This window comes from Mytilus edulis, chromosome 8, assembly GCF_963676685.1.
Source record: "Mytilus edulis chromosome 8, xbMytEdul2.2, whole genome shotgun sequence".
NCBI lineage: Eukaryota > Metazoa > Mollusca > Bivalvia > Mytilida > Mytilidae > Mytilus > Mytilus edulis.
Window position 1 is genome coordinate 9,789,128 of NC_092351.1, and position 13,923 is coordinate 9,803,050.

General features: G+C 33.0%; 2 protein-coding genes across 4 annotated transcripts in view; one reads left to right on the forward strand and one right to left on the reverse strand.

Moving 5' to 3' along the window:
* Positions 1–1,233: 1,233 nt before the first annotated feature.
* On the reverse strand, positions 1,234–5,298 carry LOC139484745 (tripartite motif-containing protein 59-like). 3 transcript variants are annotated; one of them, XM_071268665.1, is made up of 2 exons: positions 5,162–5,298; positions 1,234–3,025 (listed from the first exon to the last, which is right to left on the reverse strand). In XM_071268665.1, exon 2 carries the CDS (start codon positions 3,008–3,010, stop codon positions 1,430–1,432), a length of 1,581 nt encoding a protein of 526 aa, XP_071124766.1. In that variant the 5' UTR covers positions 3,011–3,025; positions 5,162–5,298; the 3' UTR covers positions 1,234–1,429. The 3 variants fall into 3 exon arrangements, with proteins under 3 accessions (XP_071124766.1, XP_071124765.1, XP_071124764.1); XM_071268664.1 differs by having other exon boundaries at positions 5,057–5,173; XM_071268663.1 differs by lacking the exon at positions 5,162–5,298 and adding an exon at positions 4,291–4,470.
* Positions 5,299–11,239: 5,941 nt separating this feature from the next.
* LOC139484742 (uncharacterized) overlaps positions 11,240–13,923 on the forward strand; it is a 30,756-nt gene continuing 28,072 nt past the window's right edge. Inside the window, exons 1-2 of the mRNA XM_071268660.1 lie at positions 11,240–12,198; positions 13,502–13,623. Coding sequence (XP_071124761.1) covers positions 11,717–12,198; positions 13,502–13,623 — 604 coding nt within the window. The 5' untranslated portion in view covers positions 11,240–11,716. The remainder of the gene's footprint in view (positions 12,199–13,501; positions 13,624–13,923) is intronic.

Consider the following 13,923-nt stretch of genomic DNA (forward strand, 5'->3'; position numbering starts at 1 on the left):
ACCTCTAGCCAATGTAGAAAAAGCAAACGCACCACAATACGCACAGTAAAACTCAGTTCAAAAAAGTCTGGAGTCTGGTGTGTGAATAGGTAACAAAAGAAACTTAACAAAATGTATTGGATGATTTTCATTATAGTGATGTGGCATAGAGTCGTATGTTTGTGTGTTAATAAACTTGAACTTAATGTGTAACACTTATTTCATTGATTTTTTGGTGATTAAAATTTAAAGCAAAAAAAAGACTGACAAAAAAGTATACTGGAACAAGTTTTGCTCCATTGAGATGTTCTATTGTTAGCCCACCCATTGTATGTGTCTGCCCAAGTGTGGTATTTGTTTGTTGCTGTACATCACATTATTTTTTGGTTTGTTGTTTTGTATATATAGCAGGCTGTAAGCTTTCTCTTTGAATTGTTTTGTGTTTGTCGTGCACGAAACCTTAAGCTTCTTAACTTTGTTGTGCGTTATGGGTTTTGGTCATGGTGTTAGGCTGTACAATGACCTTTGGTTGTTTACTTCTATGTTAGTCTCTGATAGATATTTGTTTCAAATTGGCAATCTTACCACATCTTTTTATTTTTAGATTTTTTGTAATTATTGCATGGTGGCTATTGATCCATAAAATCTGTATTAAGAAAAGGTGATGTTGGATTCAAAAATTATTGAACAACAAACTCCAAAATGTTAGGAACCATAAATAAGCTGGAGAATTAAAAAGGAGACACAAATCATATGACAACCATGCACCAAGCAAGTCCTAAATAGAACAAGCAAAACTATATTTGGTCAACTTTACATGTATTTATTTTATTTCAGAAACCATTTATTGTGTCAAACATTTGATCACAATCCAAATTCAGACAGTATCAAGCTTGAATATTGTGTCCAAATGTGCCCCAATTGTTCAATATTCGCCCTCTGTGGTCGTATCAGGCTGCGCTCAGCGAATCATTTCATTCTCCCATCTGATAAGCTCTAGATGCTTTTAAAAGTGACAGAGATATAAGCCAAAAACACTGCATTTTAGGTAGGGGCGGAATGGATGGTTTAAAACTAAAAAACCCAATTATGATTGTGACAAAGTTCAGTTAAATTCGACCCAGTAGTTTCAGAGAAGAACACTATTCATAATTGTAAAAGTTAACGGACGCCCTAAGGCCAGGTGAGCTAATAAGGGAATGAAGATAATCATATGACTTGCACCTACTGGAACCAGTATAATTAAAAACGATACTCTTTTAACTACTTTATTTCATAGTAATCACATTTCTTATCGTATCACATTATGCTTTGTCTCCACAAAAATAGGAAGGGTTCAAAATAAAAGGACTAAATTAAGGTCCTACAAATGCCAAATGAAGCATTGCGTCAATAAATGCACACTGGGATAAAGTTATGAACATTAACGATTTCAATTTATATTACACATCTATCTATTGTCTGAATTCGTGTAACGTGATGACGTGTACATACCACCCTGGTCACGTGCCTCACGTGGTGGTGTCGGCTGCGTTGGATGACGTACAACTCTTACTGGTTGCTGTGGGCGACGTTGTCTTGATGAACTTGACCTATTATTACTTCCACGCGATGATTGGCTGCTCTGGCTTGGTGTTCTTTGTTCTGGCTGAGTTGGTTGTTGGTTCAATGCTTCTGCCATTTCCGCAGCACTTTCGTTCAAGCGTGACGCGATTCTCATTAGGTAAGTAGAAGCGAGTTGTTCACGGTGTTCTCGAAGTTGATCCAAATAATGATCGTCGTTTTCCTCTGTTTGTTGATCATTTTCAGATCCTTGTAATAAACGGTTTCTGATGTTTGAAGAAATATCGTCAGGCAAAATGTGATCTTCGTCGTTTTGTTCTGTGTCGTTTTCATTATCAGGGCTCTCGTTTTCGTCACAGTCAAGTTCGGGTAAATATAAAGCTGGATTAATACGATGCGAGTCCAAACTGTCTAGTAAGACTAGCTGATGAGCGGGAACCGGGTTCTTTAACGACAGGTCTTCAATAGTTGTAACTTCCCCTAGGCCACTCATTTCTGATAAGAATAAACATTCGTTTGGAGCCTCAAATTTACAAGTAATGAACAGTTCGTCATCGGTTGCTTCGGCAGTACAAGTAAATTCAGTTTCTTTTTCTTTTAGTTGTTGCTGAACTGTGAACAATTGTCTTATGTCATTGTTTGACCTTGCTTTTGTAAATGTGTCGTAAAGTTTCTGTAACTGTGATCCTTGGGTACAGATGTCAACAAAACGCGTGTTTATCTTTTGTTTCTGTTCTTGTACACTTTCCCGCAATATTTTAATGAGCGCCTCTTGTCTACGCTCTAGCAATAATCGATATTCTATAAAAGTGTCTTTGATAGTTGATCTGAGCTTTCTTTCTAGTAAGTCTAATTGTTTTGAAGCATTTGCGAGTGAATCTGTTCGCCCTTTCATTTTATCCAGCATGCCTTTATTTTTATCGTTCATTTCATCGAACTCATTACTGTTCTCGGACAACGCCTCCGTGACATCAACAATCACGTGCTCTTGTCCTTCTTTGTGATCAAGAACTGTACAGTCTCGACAAACGGGAATCAGACATTTCTTACAGAAAAAGTTCAGTGGCTGGTTCTCATGTTTAGTGCAAACATTTTGAGATTTTGTAGTTACACGTGACAAAAAGTCCATCATTTGTATAACACGATGGTCTGAGGGCAGAGCACTGATTTCAGTTCGACTCAGAAATATTTCTACTCGACATTCTGGGCATTTTAATACACCTTCCAAGTTATCGTCCATCCACGGAACTGTTCTTCTAGAATTCTGATGATGGTGGTCGAAAACGGATTTGAGACATATCAGACAGAACGTATGATTGCATGGTAGTGATTTCGGAAGTCTGTCTGCTTGGCTATATTTCTCATTACAAATGTGGCACCTTAAGAACTGTTCTTCGAACGCAGCTTCATCTACAATTAAACTTCTCTTTGGACCATTGTCTGTCTGGTCCTCGCCTGCAGTTGCCATTACTGTATGTTTTTTCTACAATAGAAAAATGATAGTATCGAATTGACGGTTCATAGTTTTTATCTTATGATAATGTAAACCTGGTTTGAGGTCGCAGGTATAGATAACTTAAACATATTTTTCGTAATGGGTGATAAATGAATTGCTGTCGAGTTCCTTGTCAAGAATAAAAACTCACAAAAGATATACTAGTCTGATAATTTAGAAATAAGACTCTACAGTGGCGTTCGAATCAAAATGGTCGAAAAACATATCAAGTATGACGTTAAAGAACATACTGATAATCAAAAAGCTTCGACCAATAGATAGTTCTTTAATTCGGGTCATAATGTTAACGAATTTGAGTTATTTATATAAATATGAAATAAATAATACCAATTCACAAAACCGTAAACAAAGTTTTGGTTTTTGAAAAGAAGAAAGAATACGAAGGGAGATGACGAGAATTCATTTTACAAATGGTAGAAAAAGAAATTCTAATGTAGAACAGAACTTGAATTACTTATATAACTGTCCATTGTTAAAGAATTTACATTAATGAGACAACAAGTCAACCCAACGACAGAAATAACTTAACATTTAGAGATTAACTTACAGTAATAAACAAGTGTCTTTACAATATTTTAATTTTGTATATACATGCTATTTGTTGAAAACTAAGGTGTTTTTTTAAATTTGATAATAAATGGGATTTTTAAACCTATGTGATCAATACAGCTACAAAAGATTAAAAATAAATGACGACGGAACCTTCGAACAAAGGTGGCATTATGCCAAGTAGATGACAAAAATATATATGGAGTTCACTTCAGGTGCTTCGGGGATATTTTTAAGATCTGATTTGCAGTAAATATGTATAAAAAAAACCTTCTCATAATTCTACATTTCTGAAAGTTCTAATGAATATTACAGATAGAACTAATATTTTAGGATTTATAAATACATTGGATATTTCGACTTTTTTCTGTTACATCCATATTCCCTTTCATTTTTTTTATAGATAAAATTGACTATAAACGTAATTTTTCCATTTTCCCTTTCGTTTTTAAACTAAAAAAATCGCCAGTGAACAATATTAACCATATTCACTTTCATTTTTTTCAACAAATAAAATCGTCAGTGAAGTATATTTTTTTAAGAGAGAAAATGACGCATTTAGTATATTTTGTCTTCATCCATGAGAAACGTCCCTGTAAGTTTAAGTTTTTAAGTGAAAATTACTTATACATAATTATAACAGTAAATTGATAATTCATACAGGAAAAAATCAAACGACTCACCTATGGCTATATTTTGAAATGATATATACCGATGTTATGTGATGTAAACACTGTACCAATAATACCAGTACGTACATAAGTTTTGTATATATATTTTAGTCACGTGACTCATCTTTAAAATCAATGTATGTAAACATTTGAACAAAGACATGAAAGGTTGTGTTGTAAACATTTGGATGTGTATTGGAAACAGGGGGCGTTAACATCCTTATCATCGTTATGAATATTCATAACATCGTCATTTTTTACTCTTCCAATTTTTAAATCAGCAACACATTTTCTGCCCAAAATTAATGGATAAAATTATCAGAAAAATTAATGTACATATTTTTTTTTTTACATCTTGATTGTGGAAATGGAAGATGTTACTTTATTTCACCTAAAAACATATCTTCAACGGTATTTTCGTATTGATATCTTTTGGTGTTAAATATTCATTAGGTTGACAAATATACTATCAATATACACCTGGGCATCCCACGCCCCTCTCAGAGTAGAACCACGTATAAAAAGAATCTAAGCTACTAGTAAATATTTTCAGTTGCGTCATATAAAAAATAAAACTTAAAATACGTCAAATTGCGTTACGAGCTTTCTAAATTAATATAATAATGATAAGTGTACACAATTCTCTTGCAGAATGAATAACTCAAGTCAATTGAATTCGTATTGAAATGTATACTTAGTCTAGTAGTAGTAAAGTATTATTTTGTCAAATCAGCTTTTCTACTATAAACAAAAAGAACCTTTACAGAGAGAAACTGACCTTAAATCAAATGTTCCTTCTTTGTTTATATATATGCCACCATAGTTAGAATCATTACCAAAACAAGTTTCAACAAGACATTAGTATAATCATATAAATCTTTACCTGAGTATAAAAATCAATACACACCTAACATAAAAAGGTGTATAAATTAATTTAAACCTAGCCACTTTTTATGCATTGAAATTTAAACAGCATTGAAAAAACATATATGAATGTTATGCATTTAAGATTTAATAAAATGATACTGGTTTAATATAGTTTTTATGAAACCAACGAGAAGTCGATGTAACGGCGAAACGGAAACCAGTAAAATTGATATGTTTAATATTAGAGTGACCTCCCATTTAACCCTATAAAACTGGCTGATATTGAATTAGACCTTGTTATCTTATTACTATCCATAATACTGACTAATTTTATGATTTTTTTAATTCTGACTCTTACAATGTTGTTGTTAAAATTGAGATTTTTTGTTGTTGTAAAATTGTACTAGCTGGTGTGAATTAAATCAATATTGTTTCAACCATTAATATGTCCATTTGAAATTTACTGTCTTCCTTAAAACGAATTACTTTTTCAAATGTATATATGTTCATAAATGTTTATAATCTTCATTACATTACTTTGTTATTTTGTTATATTATGAATGCGTATATAGTATTTGTGTAAATGTTCACATACCCCCGTTAAGGTCTTTGAGAAAATAAAACTTAAACTTGAAACTTGACTGATAAATATTGAAATTTTAAGATATATATGGTGGTTTTTTTTTAATTTAAAAATCAGGGATCAAAATGCATCGTTAGATATGTTCGAGTCATAGAAATGTTTTCTACATCAAAATTTACTTTAAGTCATTTATCTCAGTCTAATAAGTCTTTTGGAAACTTTTCGTACATGATATTATAATCAGTTCCATTACCCTATTTATACCAGTTGCAGTTTATAGATGTCTGAAAAATTACCACTCGATTTATTTGTTTTCGTTATTCATAGTAAGTTGAATTGAACTATAATGTACTTGATAATTGAATTAACTTACTTCAATAGCTTACACATTTGATCATATCATTTCAATTGACCCTTAAAGATAAATATTCTTTATAAAGCTTACACATTTGATCATATCATTTCAATTGACCCTTAAAGATAAATATTCTTTATAAAGCACAAAAATGTCAGTATTCTCCTCAGAAACTAACAAAACCTTTAAATAGACTTATTAAAAGGGGATATAGTTACGATACTGTTGTCAGGTCATTAAAGATTGCATATTTTGGCTTTAACATTGATTCACTGATAGGGTCTTTGCATCGGAACTAAACACATTTATTTCTAAAAAAACAGTTGTTGGCATGACACGGGTTATGTTCTTCTCATATATTTTATGATAGTATGATACTAAACCCCTAACGGGAGGGATTGTACCTGATATTCATATGATGAAGACATAATCTTTCAATCAGTTTAATTGAGGTCTGGAGCTGGCATGTCAGTTAACTGCTAGTAGTCTGTTGTTATTTATGTATTATTGTCATTTTATTTATTTTCTTTTGTTACATCTTTTGACATCAGACTCGGACTTCTCTTGAACTGAATTTTAATGTGCGTATTGTTATTGTTTTACTTTTCTACATTGGCTAGAGGTATAGGGGGAGGGTTGAGATCTCATAAACATGTTTAACCCCGCCGCAATTTTGCGCCTGTCCCAAGTCAGGAGCCTCTGGCCTTTGTTAGTCTTATATGATTTTAAATTTTAGTTTCTTGTGTATAATTAGGAGTTTAGTATGACGTCCATTATCACTGTACTATTATGCATATTTTAGGGGCCAGCTGAAGGACACCTACGGGTGCGGGAATTCTCGCTACATTGAAGACCCATTGGTTGCCTTCGGCTGTTGTTTGCTCTATGGTCGGGTGGTTGTCGCTTTGACATATTCACCATTTACTTTCTCAATTTTATTTTTTACAGAGTTTGTCTTTAGTGCCGTGTGGAGACAGTAGAGTGCCTCCCCGTGCTTAAGGTTTATGCTCTTATATTATACTAGATTATGGAGTGTGTGTCCGAGCGAGAACTTCTCTATGTTCATTACTTTAGGAATATCTATCAAAAAGTAGTATTTTAATATTCAGCCCCATTCATCTATTTAGTCAGACGTCAGTCGCTACCTTGATATACCCTATCTTTTGTTAAATTTGTCGGGTAACTTATGACAATAAGCATTTGACGTCTTGAGCCGAACAGTTTTATCATTTTTACACAATTTAATCTACTGTGTGATGGTTCATATTCTGGACGCCAGTCTTTGCTCCTTTGTAATAAATCTACATACCAAAAAACAAATATGAAGCTTAGAAATGGAAAAATATTAAATACTAAACTCGTTCAAAGGGTATCTACACGTCTCAATCTTCAGAATCGCTTATCTAAAAATACTACAATAGCTAACGTTTTTAACAATAAAAATCGTGGTTACCCTTCTATCGATAAGTGTCATGCCAAAAAATGACTTACGTGTCCCCGTCTTTCCACCAACAATACAGTAAGGTCCACATTTAATGGTCGCACATTTTCTCTAAATTTTGAAACTGATATTACTTGAAAAACAAACAGTATTATTTATTTACTCACATGAAACAAACCGGGATGCGGTATTCAGTACGTAGGTGAAACTGAGCGATATTTATCTAAACGCACGCAAGAACACCTGTATCGTTTTAAAAGACCCAATAAATTCAAAAGTATCATTTATCAACATCTTAAGAAGCACAGTCATCCTATTAAATATTTAACAGTTCAACCTTTAGAAGTAGTAAATAAGCAGCCTGGTGAATCTCATTCCAAGTTTGTACGATCACGAAAAATAAATGAATTAAATTGGATTAAAAAATTACAGACAGTCTACCCTCTCGGTCTTAATGATAATATCATGGGAATTGGCAATATATCAAGAACCGATTCTGTTAACATTTTGGATATAGTTTCTAAAACTGTTCGTAAAAATCGTTCTCATGGACGCAGAAAAAATCGCAATCAAAGAAAATTTCGGACCAACCATACAAATATTTCGGACCTAATTTCCATTTCAAAAAACAACGGCAGACATTATCTGTTAACCAAGCTTTGTTCTTTACCTATAAATAAATTAAATAAAATTTTAGAGGATTGCAACACAATTTCATATTACAGTCCTAAGTATGAAATTGTCCAAATTATAATGGCATATTGTTATTCTAAACTGTTTCCAAAAATTGATCGCCCTGAAGATCATAAAAAACATTTTATTAAAATAAAGTATGTCAATAAAGGTTTTGATTTTGTAAATATTGCCGGTATTTTTAACGACCATTCTGTTAAAGACCAAATTCCTGGATATTTTGATAATACTGAACTCCCTCTCATTTGTTATATTTACAAGAAATCTACCCGAAAATATGTGTTTAATTATAGCCAATTGTGTAAAGATGTAAATATCACTGAAAATACACCTATGTCGTGTAATTGCAGTAATTCAGAATACACCTATGGACCAATTTCCCATGTTATAACAGGAGACCTTAACATCGTTCGCGACCGAGAGTTAAAATCATTCCTCAGTAAAGGACCTAAATATCGTCCCCCGTCAACTGTTAACTGGAATGAGTGTCGTAATATCATCAACGACTCACTCCGCGCCTACTGTTTGAAATGGGTAAAACGGGAAAAAGCTGACAAAAAATCTTTGGACTCTTTTTTTAATTCAGTAATGAAGATAGTTGATATTCGAATACAACATTTTAAAGAACATTTTACCCTCAACAAAAACTATAAAAACCCTATTTCGCGTATCAAAAATAAACTAACAGAACTAGCCAAGGAATTTGTTTTTGTCCCGGCTGATAAAGCTGCTAATAATATCATTATTGTTTGACGTAAATTTTATATAGAGGTTCTGAAAAAGGAAATCACGAATTCACCAACATTCCAACTGACTTCATTTTCAGAAAACGACATCTGTAACAAACATAAACTTTTAGCTACTTCTTTACAAGCAGAACCAAACACAATGAAAGTCCCAACTATGTACTGGCTTCCGAAGCTGCACAAAAAACCTTACAAATATAGATTTATTTCATCTTCCAGCCATTGTTCAACTACTAAATTGTCTGTTTTACTTACTAGTACACTTGGTACAATAAAAAACCTGATAATAAATTGTTCAAATAAGGCCTTTGAAAATAGTGGAATTAATTACTTTTGGAGTGTCAAAAACTCGTTGGAAGTACTCGATAAATTGCATGCATATATTGGTGATTTTGAATCTGTTCAAAGTTTTGATTTTTCTACCCTATATACCACTTTGCCTCATATTCTTATTAAGAAAAAATTCACATCCCTAATTAACTGGGCATTTAAAAAGTCGGAATGCGAGTACATATGTTCAAACTCTTTTAGATCATTTTTTAGTAGCAATAAACAAAAGAACTATGTCAATTGGACATGCTTTGATACTATTTATGCACTTGAATTTTTACTTGATAACATTTTTGTTCGCTTTGGAGATTCCGTATATCGTCAAGTTATTGGAATTCCAATGGGGACTAACTGTGCACCACTTATTGCGGACCTGTTTTTGTATTGTTATGAGTTACAATTTATGACTAAAATTAGCAAAGACCCATCAAAACAACATTTGATACAAAAATTTAACAATACTTTTAGATATTTGGATGATATATTGGCTCTAAATAATGACGACTTCAGTATGTATACTAAAGAAATTTATCCTGTAGAACTTACTTTAAATAAAGCTAATGATAACAATGACCACTGCCCTTTCCTCGATCTTGATATCTATATCATAAACGGGAAGCTTAATACAAAAATTTATGATAAAAGAGATGATTTTTCATTTCCTATTGTTAATTATCCATTTTTAGATGGTGACGTTCCCTTGTCACCATCTTATGGTGTTTATATATCTCAACTTGTACGATTCGCTCGTGTATGTAACAATGTATTAGATTTTAGCGAGAGAAATTTATGTATTACTGAAAAATTATTACACCAGGGTTTTCGATATCACAAACTGGTCAAAACATTTACTAAATTTTATCACCGGTATAAGGAAATAATTCGTAAATATAACTCAACATGCAGACATCTTATACGTTCAGGTATTTCACATCCAAAATTTTATGGAAATATTCTTTATAAAGCACAAAAATGTCAGTATTCTCCTCAGAAACTAACAAAACCTTTAAATAGACTTATTAAAAGGGGATATAGTTACGATACTGTTGTCAGGTCATTAAAGATTGCATATTTTGGCTTTAACATTGATTCACTGATAGGGTCTTTGCATCGGAACTAAACACATTTATTTCTAAAAAAACAGTTGTTGGCATGACACGGGTTATGTTCTTCTCATATATTTTATGATAGTATGATACTAAACCCCTAACGGGAGGGATTGTACCTGATATTCATATGATGAAGACATAATCTTTCAATCAGTTTAATTGAGGTCTGGAGCTGGCATGTCAGTTAACTGCTAGTAGTCTGTTGTTATTTATGTATTATTGTCATTTTATTTATTTTCTTTTGTTACATCTTTTGACATCAGACTCGGACTTCTCTTGAACTGAATTTTAATGTGCGTATTGTTATTGTTTTACTTTTCTACATTGGCTAGAGGTATAGGGGGAGGGTTGAGATCTCATAAACATGTTTAACCCCGCCGCAATTTTGCGCCTGTCCCAAGTCAGGAGCCTCTGGCCTTTGTTAGTCTTATATGATTTTAAATTTTAGTTTCTTGTGTATAATTAGGAGTTTAGTATGACGTCCATTATCACTGTACTATTATGCATATTTTAGGGGCCAGCTGAAGGACACCTACGGGTGCGGGAATTCTCGCTACATTGAAGACCCATTGGTTGCCTTCGGCTGTTGTTTGCTCTATGGTCGGGTGGTTGTCGCTTTGACATATTCACCATTTACTTTCTCAATTTTATTTAAATTCATTGACCCGTTATTAAAGCTTACTTCGCCTCAAAGCCTCGTAAGAACCTCCAACGAATGATCATTAAATAAAGTACATATTATTAGAATAATAATAGAACTAGAAATGGTAAGTGTGAAAGTGTGACAAAGGTCCTCCGTGCAGTTTAAATACCATTTAAATTAAACTTTTACAATACTGCTTGACATGTTTGTATAGATCATAAAGAACATGGGATTACTGCCTTTGTTTTCAGTTAATCTTGGTATCCATTACACTAAGTAATTCTTTGTGTATTGCATAGAACTAAATAAGACAAAATTTACCGGCGAGACAGACATGTTAGAGAATTTAAATGAGTGAATATGCAATGTGATATATGTGACTACTGCCAAGTTCAAACTTGGAACTTTGGTTGAAGGAAAGTTTTGATCAGATAAATGAGATAATTTTATACTTTAGGAATGGTTTAACGTGAAATTATAGCAAACTAAAGATACCAAAACGAGGATTCGTGGCTGCTGTTCAACACTTTTTCTGTACCACGCAGGGTATGTATTAAAATTTCGAGACAATATGCATAGCGGAAGAAAACATATCAATATGACACAAGAACCAGTTAGCGTTGATTTTAATCAATTTTAAGTCAATTTTGAGGTCTGTGAAAACACAAACGATGTCGACTGGAAAAGAAACACCAGTTCCACCATTCCTTCCTTCCTCCAATGTGATGACAAATGGATACTTTGGAGGGGTTAGTATCGACTCTGCAAACCTCAACTGTGTTCAGGTTGATCATGTGGAGGAAGTTGTCTCCCTGAGAAGGTCAGTCGATCTTGGATACACCACATCAACCACCATAGACAATGAAGATTCTAGGAATAAATATAAAGAGACTGAGGAGGTGATATTACACGAAACAAAGCCGAAGTACAGGGATATGTCCTCTCAGATGAAAGAGTATAACGTCAATTATAACGGACTGATTATTATTCCATGGGAGGAATTTGCTGAAAATCCAAGGAAATTAAACGACTTATTTTATTTAGAGAAAAATGGACTTATAACATATGACTCTGACGAAGTAAATGTGTTTTTCCATGCAACAAAAATGAATAAACCAACATTTGGGGATATAAGTGAGAATGGCAAGGCATGGTAAGCTTCTACTCTGCATTACACTTTTTTTTTGTTACTTTTATTTTCCATTTGTGTCATTTATTTGGTAATTCAGATCTTAGAGCTGATATGTACTATTGTCTATAATTTACAATTATTTACACATTTCATACATGAAACGGTTCTGTTTATGACTTTTAATTTATTTATATCCCAGGACAAAGGTACACGACTTTGTACAGAAGGTTAGCTTCATCTTAGGACAACTTGCTTTTCAGAAGAGTTTTTGAAACCTTATCAGCAAATAATAGGAAAACGTATTGGTTGTATAATTCCATATCGATGTTTTTGAAAATCATCATAATTTACCTTTAACCGTGTCCCTCCCTATAACCAGATATATTGCTTATGGAATTGTAATCTAGAACACATGGTCTACTGATTTAGGTGATAAAGTTGAGCTTTGAACATTCTTTCAGTATCTGCCAGTTTAGAGGTAAACTGGCACCTCGTGTATGGCTTTTGCCAATTTGTTATGTATTTTTTTTGTGCTCAGTACCCTACATGATTAGCCAACCCTTTCAGTACGATCGATGTTTATAGATTGATCTACATTGTTGCACTGTTGCATTCCTTGATCTAGAGTATGGAGATAAGTAATCGCTATCAAACATGTTGAACTCCACCCAATTATGTGCCCGTCTCCCTCCTTGGGTATGTGGCTTGTTGCTATCTGACATATATACATTAATGTTTTTGGCTTGATGATATTGGCATAAATGAGGACGTATATCGGTGCCTTTTAAAGCTACCTGTACGGTATCGGTTTTGGTTTTACTCATTGTTAGATGTTTTATGGTGACGTTCTATTGTTAACATCTTTGTCTTCTGTGGATAGTTGTCCAATTTGTGAGCATATCTGCACATTTCCATTTTTACATTATTCTATATTCTTACCTTTTAGCACCCCGTTTTTCTATTATTGTTTTGTTTTGCCCTATTTCTCTCCATCTTTTTTTTTATATCTGGGTCCGTTTTTCTATTAGACATTTTCCGCATTATTCACTATTACATAAACTCCATCCAAATCCTCATACAATAGCATTCAGAAATACAGATAAGTTAATAAAGGAAATAGAAATGAGGCCACCGAGGAGGCTTGTCTATTGTTGAGTTGTATTTATTTTGTTGACCTTGACCGCAGACACTAGATTTTTTACTAAGAATACGGCGAACATACTGGTAATGACAATGAAAAAAACATAGTGCTGTGGGTTTTTTTTAAGTTAAAAATAATATAAAAATATTTGCTCCGATAATCATCAACATTATTTTATTTTAGGGTTGTGAACGTAGAGAAGATAAAGGACCTAGAACAAGTTAGAGTGTGGTTAATAGAAAGGGTGTCAGTGTTTGGTGTGACTCTAGTCAGGAAAACTTCACGCTTCGGCAAGTCCGATAGAGGTATATAATATACGTTAAAGGCATAATCTAAAATATTTTTATTAGCACATTCTTTTACCCAACTTCCTATGGGAACTTTACATTAAGAGTTATTCGTCGTTCAAGCGTTGCAAGACATTATATAACATCAACTAATATTGATATTTTTTTGTAGTTTAAAAAAAGATATTTGTTATGAATAATTTCAAAGGTTTTGAGAACATCAAGATAGCAGATTTTCGTTTGATAAATGGACATATTGACAATTTTACTCATAATCTTCAACTTTTCACTATACAAAATCATAACAAACAAACACAT